General features: G+C 41.4%; 1 protein-coding gene across 1 annotated transcript in view; it reads left to right on the top strand.

Annotated features, from left to right (window-relative positions):
* The window catches only part of RFX4 (regulatory factor X4), a gene marked incomplete at both ends in the record, with an annotated part of 97,626 nt that extends 84,915 nt beyond the window's left edge, over nucleotides 1-12,711 (top strand). Inside the window, 2 exons of the mRNA XM_082498413.1 lie at nucleotides 1,039-1,177; nucleotides 12,439-12,711. Of these exons, the coding sequence (XP_082354539.1) occupies nucleotides 1,039-1,177; nucleotides 12,439-12,711 (412 nt within the window). The remainder of the gene's footprint in view (nucleotides 1-1,038; nucleotides 1,178-12,438) is intronic.
* Nucleotides 12,712-12,823: the final 112 nt, after the last annotated feature.

Here is a 12,823-nt window from a genome sequence, read left to right as displayed (position 1 = left end):
TGAGAGCTCAGTGTTGAACAATGAAGATGGACATAGGGCTTTATGTCCTGACAATATTTTTAGAGGGAGTGCTCTGCTCTCCCCCAGAGCAGAATCTGCTGGTTTGTCTGGTATAAGACAGGACATTGTATCTTTAGAATGCCATCATAAGATCAAAAGAATAACAGAAGTTTAAACTGTACCCAGTGTAAAAACAACATTGAACTTTGCAGAAAAATAATAAGTCTGCACAAATAACTGTCTTCTCTCTCACACAATGAATTGGTTACCTTGTTTATTTATCATGGTTTGTGTTTCATTTCAATAGCGTATATTTTAAGAACCTTAACACTTCTGTGCTGAATTAGCAACAAATGTCCACATGGCTACACAGAGATGGGGAGGCTGCAGAAAATGTCCACGCGTCTTCTGCTAGTGGTGTCCAACAAACGCTGACACTGCAGTTTCTTATAGCTAAGGAAACTGCTCCCTTCTTTATCCCTGGATGTCCCCACACAAGGGGTCGGGATACAAAAACAAAGCAGGCAGGTTCTCCACCCTCAAATCCCACTCTATTCTTGAGTCATCTGTGATAAAGATGTATGGTTTATGCTTCAGATGCAAAAGAATATGTTTCTCTTCCTCCCAAAGAGGGACATCTGACCCTCGTGCAAGGAGACAGCTGAACTCCACAGTGTAGTTCTTTAAGTAAAATCTTGCCATACTTCCTCAGCCTGAACAGCAATTTACTAGGAACATGACAATAAAATAATAATAAAAAAGAAACCCACTTTCTCCTTAGAAAGCGCACAAATGAGTCGGCAATTTAAAACTAATCAGGGAAACGTGACGAGTCTCTCTGTTGTTGTGCTGAACACATCATTTCACTGAGTGGCATCTGCTTCCCAGCTGAGCTGGGAAATATCTTTTTTTAAAAGATTATTTAAAATATCATTCTTCTATGCAAAAAAGTGCAACTATATGTCTCAAAAGTTATAGAATTATTAGTGGCAATACAATTATTATGCATACTAAATAGTGTTTTTAAATGGATTTTAGATACACAGGAAGTTACAACTATGGCAGCTATAGCAACCAGCATCCCCATCCAATGCAAAGTCAGTATCCATCTTTACCACATGATACTGCTATTTCTGGACCACTTCACTACTCAGCTTACCACAGAAGCTCTTCACAGGTAAGTTGGATGTATTACTTGACAATGCTTGCTTAACATTTTAAGTAAAGTGGTGCTTGTAAATCTCTTATCTACTTATTAGCCGTCTGAATCACCTCTAGTCATTGACTGTCCCTATTTTTTTTTTTCTAATGTTACCTAGGTATCTTTTCATTCTGGTGGAGATTCTTTTATAAGAAGTAGATTTATCTTGTGAATTTAGAGTACTTAACCAAAATGCTGGATTTGAGAGTTCATACAAGGTGTTCCTGTGTAAGGAATAGCTGAAACAAAAATTAATATAATCAGTTCTATGTTTCTTAGGTGTCAGGAACAGGAAGAGATTCTTAACAAGAAATAAAAGTGTTTTCATGTATTGAAAGAGGATGCAGAGACCATAGTGAATTCTTCTGGGGCCTCTGCTTTTGAGGATATATATGTTTAGGAATTTGCCAAAAATGTGAGTTCTGCCTATAGTTTGAATAACTTCAGGGTGCCATTGCAAAGAGGTTCTGTTTAATCTGTATGCCATATTATACTCTCACTATAAAGCTGAGATAATATGTCAGTAACTATTTCAGGACTATTTCAGTTCACAAAACTGAACCAGTAGGAACTAGCACATATGAAGTGTTAAGATGATATCTGGCAACAGGTCAAAAGTAATGCCGCTGTAGAAGGGCTTTAGGACATCATACAACTGGTGCTTCCCCAGTGTAGGAGGCTGCTTGCTGGGCTCTCTGCTGGAAGATCTGCAAAAGGCAGGTACAGGCAGGAGGTGATGGCATTGGGGTATTCCACCCTCATGGCACATCTTGTGCTTTATCTACTGGATATTTATACAAGTATAATAGAGGCCACCATGCTTAACAGTTTCATACCAGACACAAAGATGTGAATTTGATAGGGCTTTGGACTGGAATACACAAAACCTGCATCTCATTCTGGTCTTTGGCATCAGTCTGCCAGCTGATCTCAGAGCAGCCATTTCTCTTTTTTATGCTTCCTTTTCCCTAGCTGTAAGATAAAAATAATGGTATTGATCTCCTTAAAACTTTTGAAGATCTGCTGGGAAGATTGTTCTGGCCTAAACCACGACAAAACCCAATATGCTCATTTGGACCAGCTCAACAATGGCTCCCTGGCTTATGGAAAGAACAAGTCTACAACTTCTCACCCATTTGTGTAGCACCTGGTCCATTAGACTACATGAGTTGTCAGGATTTGTTTGAGGGTTGTTTCAGTTGCTGTATCTTGAATAGGAATAGTGAGTGAATGTTGAAGTACAGTGTCCTGTGAAAGGTTTGTATTCGTTGTTTTTTTAGTACAGGCCTTAACCTGGTATCTCAAGATTTCTTCCAGAATGCATCACTTTTTGACTTAAAAATGGCTCACCAATTTTCTTTACTCTCTCTTATCCTTTACTGCAGAAAACCCACAAGTGCTGGTTCTGAAATGTCCTGTAAGGACATGAATCTGTGTGTAAAACAGAATTAGGCTTTTACTGTTCAGAAATATTATCACCTGCACAAGTAGTTTCTTTCTACTCTCTGACAACTGTCTGTCACACTGACATAGACAGCACAAGTTAAGCAAGAAATAAATAAAGCAAATCAAGATCAATACATTTTTAGTTTACTTATGTTTTGGTTAACATGTTACATGGAAATAGTAACATACATTAAAATCATGCAAATATTTTTCATACTGTAGTAGGCTGTCTCTACAATTGCAGATGTCTGATCATTTCTTCCTCTTTTGCTAGCTTTTGAACTGTCCTGAACACAGCTACACTTTAATGATCACACATGAGAGCAAAATTATTTCAACTTGTATTTAACATGTTCTTTTTCATGCTGCTTGCAAACTGAGATGGAATCTCACAGCAGGACACAGCTAACAAAACCCATCAATGTGCTCATTCTGTATTGAAAGGAGCTACAAACTGAAACCTTACTATCAAAAATAATCTAAAAGCCTTGAACAGTTTATTATGGAATTTGCTGACATTCTTTTCAAAGCTAAGTGAGCTTCTGTAAAATGCCTGCCCTGATGATAATCCTTTCTTAGCTACTTTTAACCAAAAAAAGTTCATAATATATCCCTATTAAGATGTTAGGGCACTAATATGATTGTATGATTGTATGATTCTACTCTTTTTCTAGTGGGCTTTCTGAGGTGAACGTGGTGCAAGGAATTGCAGTAGTACTCATGATGTTGCAAAATCAAAATACAGGAAGCCAAATTTGCAATGAATATATAAACAGCTGCCACTATACTGAAGCCCGAGGAGATGCAATGTGTATGACTATGGTAATATAATCAGTTGAGAAGGGGAGGCATTGACCATAACTCTTCAAAAGAACTCTTTGTTATAATCTACATTCAGTCCAAATATAGAACTCTGGCTCAACTTTAGCCAATATTCTATCATGCTCTTTAGGATAGTGCCTATGGATTAACTCCTAAGAAAAAAAATCTGTCTGTGGGGTAAGTTCTCCTCTACAAACATGGATTCAGAGAGACACCTTGTTCCAGACAGGGGTCTGAGCTGAAACAGGCGACATGTAATTGAGGTGGGGTTTAGGCTACCTATATAAATGACTGTTTTGGTCTCGAAGAACACCATGTCCAACCTCTTTCTGTAGAAGAGAGGAACATACTCCAGGTTTTATCAGGTCAGTTATTTTGAGGCTATTTTCCATCCCAGAGAAATGTTCTTACAGAAAAACAGAGTTGTACTTGATTTTTGGTTTGTTTGTTTAGTAGAACTTTAAGGTGGATCATTTCACAGATACGATTAACAAACCACCAACAAAAAAAGTGGAATCGGAGCAAAGACGATGGGGGGAACAACTTTTATTTGGTGCAAGTGGGGAACTGAACAGCTGGGAAAGGAGTGAGTGACCCTTTAAATTGTATTTGCCAATGTGTAGCGTGTTGATCCCAACCTGACAATACAGTGATGGTTGCACTGTATTAATTTTAGGATGTCTGTTGTGGTTTTGTCATTAAAATCTTTACAGTGGGTCTGTGCTGGGGAAGAAGTCACACAGCTTTAGATCTTATACTACATACAGTTCTTGATAAGTGCAGGTGGGGGTTCTAAGCCAAGCCTGTCTCAACCTACCAGCAGCAAGTCCATGTTAGTGAGATGCTCCTGGATAATTTGAATCCCCTAGTGCTAGAGGAAATGAGACAGCAGTAGCTGCTACAGCTGATAATGCTGAGGCACCATGTGTCACACCTGCATGCTCATTCACACCCCATCACAGAACCGACTGGTGAGAGCTCTTGAGGTTGTTGTTGTCTCCTCCCACCTCTGAGACAGTCTTGGAGCTTACCTTGGCTCACAGAGGAATGTGATCTTGTGACTTTGGGCTAAATAGAAATTTTGGTAAGTAGCTCATAGTTTCAGAAAGATCAGTGACATCCAGATGGACAAGAAAGCAAAAAAAAAAAATGGAGGACACGGCTTGTGAAAAACTTTGTAGGGGAGTAAATGTTCTGATAAAGTAATATCTGCAGCTACTAACTCAGCATGAGCCTAAAACCAGCTCCTTCTGGCAGTATAGGCTGACTAATTCCCACTGATGGCTAAGAGTCTTTTTGTTGACAGGGACAGTCTGTTCAAACCTTGGTCTTAATCCGAATTCTTTTTTTTTTCTTTCATCAGCATCTGTGAATAGTTCTCAGAACAGTTGCTTCCTTGTAACTCCAGGCCTGATTGCTCATTTATTGACTTGGCTTACTGGCCAGCAGCCTGGCACACAAATAAAGAAAAATGATCTACGAATTGATTTGTTACTACCTAGTTCCCTAAGCCATAGTGCAGAAGTGCATACAATCATGTGATACTATTCTATCATCATATATAAGGGGACTGTAAAATGTGTGTACATAAACACATCTCTACTGACTTAATGTTTTGTATGTTCTCTGCCTGTGCAGTTTTAAGTTATAGACAGCAACTCTGTCTAAAAGCCTCTGAGCGGTCCTATCAACCTGTGTCAAGTTTAGCAGAGAGGTACCCCCTTCAAAGTGTTACCTTTGTGTCACAGTGTGACCACCCAATCCACCTCCACAATGTACACTTGACTGGTTTTTGATCACAGCTTTTGTCTGCAAGTTTCACCCTGGCTGGACAGGTCTTGATCCTCTTTCAGGCTACCCATAAATATTGCAATTCATATAATTCCACCTCTTCCTTAAACACAAAGTAATTCATATTGCAGTAATTTTTCTTTGTAAATCACAAAGATAACACTTTTAGTAGGAACGCTTTCATTCCCTATTGCCCTAATATGAATAATATTAATTTCCTATTTGTCTACTCTTGCCATTCGAGACATTATGGATCTGCATCATTCCTCTCACTTCCTTCCTGTCATCTCTTTTCCACACTTAAGAGTTATCATCTGTTTAGTTTCTCTTGTGACAGATGTTCTATATACGGTAGTTACCTAAGGACTGCAGTGTAGGTGTAGTCTGGGGGACACGCGAATGTCCTGTTCTCTCAATAGTGCTGAGCAGGAAACCTGCTGGAGCTGCGGCTCCCCTCCAGCCTTTCTGTGCAAACCTCATTTCAGAGGAAGTAGGAGGGGTTCAGTCAAGAAGCTGCCAGATCAGCCACTTAGATCTGGGAAGCACTCCTAGATCCCATGCTGCACACAGCCTTGTTTTACCTTTTCCTCCTTTGCATTTCCAAGGTTGACCAACCACCTCCAAACGGCATATGTCTGGTGGAGGTACTTAGCAGAAAGCCATGGAAGTGGCATAGCAATGCTTCCCTTTTTGTTCCTTGAGATGTAGTTCCCACCTTAAAGACAAGCTGCTTTTCAGCTATCATCTCCTGTTGCGCTCAGGAGCATAGCCAGGGTCAGCTGTTCCTGAACTGGGGCTCTGTCCACAAGAGGCACTAATCAACTTCTGGGACTGGGAGGAGCCCGTCTGCATCAGCAAGTGCTCGCGCTGCTGCTTTGTTGTTCTCAGAATTGGTTCATGAAGACCATAGTTTACATCCATGGTTTGGACAGAACAAACCAGTCTGGAAAATGCTGCAGTAGTACAATCTGCTATTACATGGTAGGTTGGGTCTGCACCTCTCAGAGGGACAAAGCACAGTACTGGGGCCATAGTTTAAGAAGCTTTAAGTAGAGTTTGTACTCTGACTCTCCTAAACTGCTCTGAGGACAGCAGTGGTCTCACATAACTTCTCAGAAATGCCCTATGAGTTGCAGCACCACTTTTTCTCTGTCCAATGCTGTATGCCACAATTCTACCCAAGCACATCTTCACTTCCCTTCATATACCTCTACAGCAGAATTTACATGGGGGCAGTACTGGAAGAAAGTAGTAACTGGTTTTTGTTACAGTGAGGAAGCCAAATAAATCCTCTCCCAGACAGAGCCCATGCTTTAGTGTGCATTCACGTTGTTCTGGCACATCTACTTCACAAAAAAAAAAAAGAACAGAAAAGTTATTGTCCCCCCAGCACATATACAGTATAAGCTCATGACAATACCAATGCAGTAAGAATAATATACCCTTCCCAATAACCGCTGTCATCAAACAGCTAGTAATGACAGAAAGAAAAAAAATACCATCCAAATCCCACCCATGCAACAAGAATCATTGTTCATAACTGTATGGCTTCATAATGGACTTGAGATTGTTAGAATGTAATTGAAGTAATTATGTATTGAATGCAACAGGAAACAGATGTCTTAACTTCTTTTTAAATAATTACAAATAGCATTTTCGTAATACTCCAAATGCCACTCCCAAAAGTACCAAAATCACTTAGATTGACTTGAAAGTTTCACCCAACCTATTTGACAGACTAATATTCAATAAAAAGATGCAATCAATCAATAGTATTGATTACGTCATTTTTTTAGATTTTAGACATATTTTTATGAAGTTAATTTATAGCCCCTTCTTTACAATTGCTATAATTTCTGGTATGAGTTATTTGCAATTCCTAAACTAGTGGCTAATGTACAACATTAACTTACAGCATTCTGCAAAAGTGTGAGCTAATGCAATGTAAAGTCAGAGCCACATTCATAAGGAAAATATTTTGCTGTTTGGACAGAGACACCTTTCACCTCCATGCATAATCAGTCAGTGAGTTGAGGATAAGAATAAAGACATTATTCTCCATCCTCACACTGCAGGAACTCGGTGTTCATTTCATGGGAGGACATATTTAACATTGTATTTTCTAAAATAATACTAAAAGAAATTGAATTAATTTTACATTTTTGGGCAAGGCCTTAATAATAATCTGCTCAAAGTCTCCCAGACTTAAAGAGCTTCTTGTCTAGGTCCAACGGCAGCAGTAGCAGCAAGTGTGAGTTAACCCAGAAAATGGTAATTTCCTGTCAAGAGCCCTCCAACAAACGTCGCTTTTATATCTGGCAAAGATCACTAGGCCCCAGTGTTTTGAGTTCAGCATGCTTAAGCACTCTTCATTAAACCGGATGTAGAGTGTGAAAGGTGATTCAGGCAGCATGGGCAGGCATCCGCCCAGATGGCTATGCTTTGGACACTCCAACAAGGCTGAATAGATGCTTCACTGGGTGAGTTAATAGTCAGGGAGGGGCCAATGAGTACTTTAAAAATATTGTCTTTCAATAGTCTCTTCACTGTAGGGAAAAAGAAGTCACTGACTCATTTGCGATTAGCTGACCTACCATGACAAAACTTTCCATCTTCCATTCAGTCATAACAGAATTTATTGTAAAATACTAGATATTTAGGGTCCATGTTATTTTCAAGCAATTATTCTTTTTACATTCATGACACATTCATAAACACAGCTGCATCGGGTGCACTTGATGAAAAGGAAAAGCAGCACACTGTATCCTGTCCCCTCATGCACAGCCATTAGCCCTGCCTTCTTAGTAAGCCTTAGCATGGCCTCTTGACTGCAGATAGGAGGAGGATTATCTTTCCTTTTCAGTGCATCCTGAAGTTTATTCTGGGAGCCAAGGTTTCATTCCCCCAGTGCCATAGGTTTAGGTCCAGACCACCTAAAAGACATTATGTGGCTTCCCGACACAATGCCACGTACAACCAGGAGACCCACCACAATATTCCCAGAGTTCATGTTGTTCCTCTTGCTCATAGATAAAAGTTTTGCAGTCTACCAGTTACCAAGTAGCAAATTATCCTGGCTGCAGCCAGGGCTTTCTCTTGGCATTTGCAAGGGGTATGAAAGCAAGGAATTCCCCTGTTGGTACGTCACAACCTCAGTTTCACAGCCTCAAAGGAAAATTGCACTGAGTCAGGATGGCAAAGAATTCTGTTAGGGTTAACAACAGAGCAGACCAAATATCACATTGGGAAGAAGACAACAGATAATCATTGGCATATTATGGCAAAAGTCTAGATAAATCTTGTTGTAAGTGTATTATTTAATACAAGGATCTACAGTGACTTCAGGTATAGATCAATGGGTAATAACGGCAAAGACCGTGATATTTGGCATCAAGTAAAACACTACTGAAGACAAAGAAGAATGTTTCTAGCTTGACCCACATCTTGCAGCTCCACAGGTGACATACAGAAAACAGAAAGTTAAAAATGTATTATTTGTGTGTTTTTTTCACAGAATCACAGAAATGTAGGGATTAGAAGGGACCTTTGGAGATCATCTAGTCCAACCCCCCTGCCAAATGGGGTTCACCTAGAGTGAGTTGGACAGGAATGCATCCAGGCAGGTTTTGAACATGTCCAGAGAAGGAGACTCCACAACCTCTCTGGGCAGGCTGTTCCACTGCTCTGTCACCCTCAAAGTTTTTCCTCATGTTGAGATGGAATTTCCTGTGTTCCAGTTTGTGCCCACTGCCCATTGTCCTGTCGCTGGGCACCACTGAAAAGAGTCTGGCCCCATCCTCTTGATACCCATCCGTTAAATATTTATAAACATTGATGAGATCCCCTCTCAGTCTTGTCTTCTCCAGACTAAACAGACCCAGGTGTCTCCGCCTTTCCTCATGAGAGAGGTGCTCTATTCCCTTGATGATCTTCGTAGCCCTCCGCTGGACTCTCTCCGTAGTTCCTTGTCTTTCTTGAACTGGGGAGCCCAGAACTGGCCACAGTAATCCAGATGTGGCCTCACCAGGGCAGAGTAGAGAGGGAGAATGACCTCCCTTGACCTGCTGGCCATGGGCTTTTTAATGCACCCCAGGATACCATTGGCCTTCTTGGCCACAAGGACACATTGCTGGCTCATGGTCAACCTGTTGTCCACCAGGACTCTCTCTGCAGAGCTGGTTTCCAGCAGATCAACCCCTAACCTGTATCGATGCATGGGGTTTTTCTTCCCTAGGTGCAGGACTCTACGCTTGCCCTTGTTGAACTTCATTAGGTTCCTCTCTGCCCAACTTTCTAGCCTGTCCAGGTCATGCTGTATGGTGGCACAGCCTTCCGGTGCATCAGCCACTCCTCCCAGTTTTGTGTCATCAGCAAACTTGCTGAGGGTATGCTCTGTCCCCTCATTCAGGTCATTGATGAATATGTTGAACAAGACCGGACCCAGTACTGACCCCTGGGGAACACCGCTACCTACAGGCCTCTAACTAGACTGATGATCACAACCCTCTGAGCTCTGCCATTCAGCCAGTTCTCCATCCACCTCACTGCCCACTCATCTAACCCATGCTTCCTAAGCTTACCTATGAGGAAATTGTGGGAGACAGTGTTTCGCAGTCATCCATCCTGGTACTGACTCCTATCATCTCAAAGCTTTTTGTACACATTCATTAGTGGGACATTTGGGAGCAGCCAGGAAAAACAACTGATGGACTTGACAACTATGGAAAAGGGACTATTATTTAACTTGAGCCAACCTAACTAATGGATTACGTCATGTAGCAGGAGGAAGAAAAGAGCCATCTTCTGAGCACTGCTTATCTTCTGTCTTAAATATTTATCTTAAGGTTTGATAAATTCTTCCAGTGGCTGTAGACAGAGCACAAATTATTCACTTTTATTAGATGCCTGACTTTTTGACAACTAAATGAATTGTGAGATGAGTTCAACTCTGAAGCTGTAGTGAATAACATGACAACTTGTTTCCTCCGTATGCATTACAGCAGGAGCTTTGTTCACCACGATGTTCAGGTGAAGGCAGGCAGCAGGCACGAGCATGAATTCAGTGTATTGCTGGTGCACACCAGGAAAGCTGCATCTTAAATCTACTAGCTAGTCTCCCAAATATTAAAAATATGAAAATTGTTCAACTTTTTCTGGAACCTTTTCTGTTTACTTCGAATACTTGCAAGTTGTTTGTCTTTTGACAGAGTGCCCTGTCCTTAATTAATGAGTTAAAAGAGAGAACCAGGATCCTAAATTCAAATCACCTCATATAAAACTTCAAAGCTTGAGTTTCATCGTTGCTGGGCACACGCAGCACTTATCTTTAGCAAAAGCAAGCAAAGCTGCAAACTTGATTCTTCCACAAAGGAGTATAAGGCTTTCTGTAGTCAGTGCCTAAGGTCTGCTGAATTTTCCTACTGAAAAGCCTTTTGCTGGGGTGAAGATGGAAATTCAGATGATCTTGTATAGACTTGTTGCCAGTGTTGCCGATGCAGCTTATTCTGATAGCTGTATTATTAGCAGTTCCAGTTGAAGTGTTGATGTTCCAGTATGGTGCTGCCATTTACCAGTCTCTTTCAGCAGCCGATTGCACCGGTAAATCCACAGTCTTCGTGGCATTCGGAAGTATACGCTAAATAATGCATTGTACAGCTTTAATCTCTTCTCTCTCATCTGCTAACTGGCTTGTCTCCCCAGGACACGGTGGAATATGCTAAGTCACTAATTACAGTATTTTGGTCAAAAATAGTCTTCTCTTTCTCCTCTCTAATCAGGGGTGGCCAGCGTGTGGCTTTTGAGCTGCCTGAGGCTTGTGAACTGTTCGAGTACGTTTGCCAATGCAGGGCTGCCTTCCTGGCTGCGGTCTGGAGGCAGTCAGCAGAAACTCCTTATGGAGGCATTGCTGTAATTGCCTCGGGGACCTGCTTACGCAACTGATTAACCCCAGCCCCATCCGGCAGTGGAGTAATGTAATGAGACCCTTTGGGAATCACTGCCGCCTCCCTCCTAGGAACAACTATGGCAGCTCTTCTCTCCATGACCCGCCAAAATATGGGGAAGGGGTTTTACAGCCCTCAGCCATATAAAATGCAAGCATGCAGCTTGCAAGGTTTGTAAGCATCAGAAGAAGTGATAATCCTACTTTGGTGAGTGCTTTCTAGTTAAGGAAATATCATAGTGTCAAAGATCATTAAATTTAAAATTATGACACTTTTTGTAGGAAAGGCACAGCTCTGTGAGTATGGATGCATTTGCGTGTAAAATGTAGAAGCTCTGAAGATACATGGTTGAGGGGAACAGGGATCCTAACCATCTCTGCGATGCAGATGGATAACAGGAGGGCAAAACAAGGAGAGCCATTTTTTAGGCACAGCACAGAGATGATCTGCTCCTGTAAGACAGGCAATAAGATAAATACATGTTAAGCAAGCACTTGTAAGCACAGTTTCCTTCCTGTTGCTGGGCAGCCTGTGGATACAAAGGGCAGAAGCTGTTCTCTTGTTTTCCTGCCTATGCTCTCCTCAGCGTATCTTCTCCTTAGTGGGAGGCATTTGTCGAACTTCTTTGATTTCTAGTTTTCAACTGACACTGAGAACAGCTGGGGAATACAGAGATTCTTCTCCTGCCTGCCTCTTTTCATAAGTTCTCCAATTAGCTGCCTGCTCTGAGGCCAGACCATACTATTTTTCTGCAGAAACTGGTAGGATGGCTTGTGAACATTTAAAAGGGAAGGCACCTCTCCAGTAATAAAGATCCTTTTGCTCTCCTCCTTCAAAACTCAGTTGAGTAAGCAGAAGTTGGGACCTTTTATACTCTGTTTTTTACTGAATAGCAATTTTCCAAGGAAAAGCTGTGAGAAAAAGATCAGATGAACTCAAGTTATTTTTCTGCTCCCAGACACACCTGCCAGTACCTAGCTCTGTGATAAATTAGTTCAATATTTAAATGCAGTGACTGCTTTGCAAGACCTTCCCTGACACTTTGGTTTGACTGTAGGCACTAGTTATCTGATAATCCACCTTCAATATGTTACCTAGTTGTTGGAGGGCTTCCAGTTCATATGATTTCGGTTTTGTTAAGCACGAAATCGTGATACCACCACCCTTTATTGTAAAATTAAGTACGCGGTAGATAATTCTTTAATTTGCCTTTTTTTTTTCTTTTTTTAATTGTAGTACGCTTTCAACAGCCCAACATCAAGAATGGAGCCCTGTTTGATGAGCAGTACTCCAAGGCTGCATCCCACACCAGTGACTCCTCGCTGGCCGGAGGTCCCAGCCGCAAACTCCTGCTACACGAGCCCATCCATGCACTCCACGAGATATGGGAATTCTAGTGACATGTACGCCCCTTTGACTACGCGCAGGAATTCTGAATATGAGCACATGCAACACTTTCCCGGCTTTGCCTACATCAATGGGGAAGCCACCACAGGTTGGGCTAAATGAAAATGACTGATATCAGCTAAGCCCATGTACTTAAGAGAGTTCTAAAAACTTCATGTTATGTGGGACTTTTCATGGATGTTCTTCAAGGGAGGTGAAGATGGAAAAGATCCTG

The sequence above is a fragment of the Vanellus vanellus genome, assembly GCF_965231255.1.
Source record: "Vanellus vanellus genome assembly, chromosome: 1".
In the NCBI taxonomy this organism is placed as follows: domain Eukaryota; kingdom Metazoa; phylum Chordata; class Aves; order Charadriiformes; family Charadriidae; genus Vanellus; species Vanellus vanellus.
Note: the sequence above shows the minus strand (reverse complement) of the source record. Positions and strands in the feature narration are given on the sequence as shown.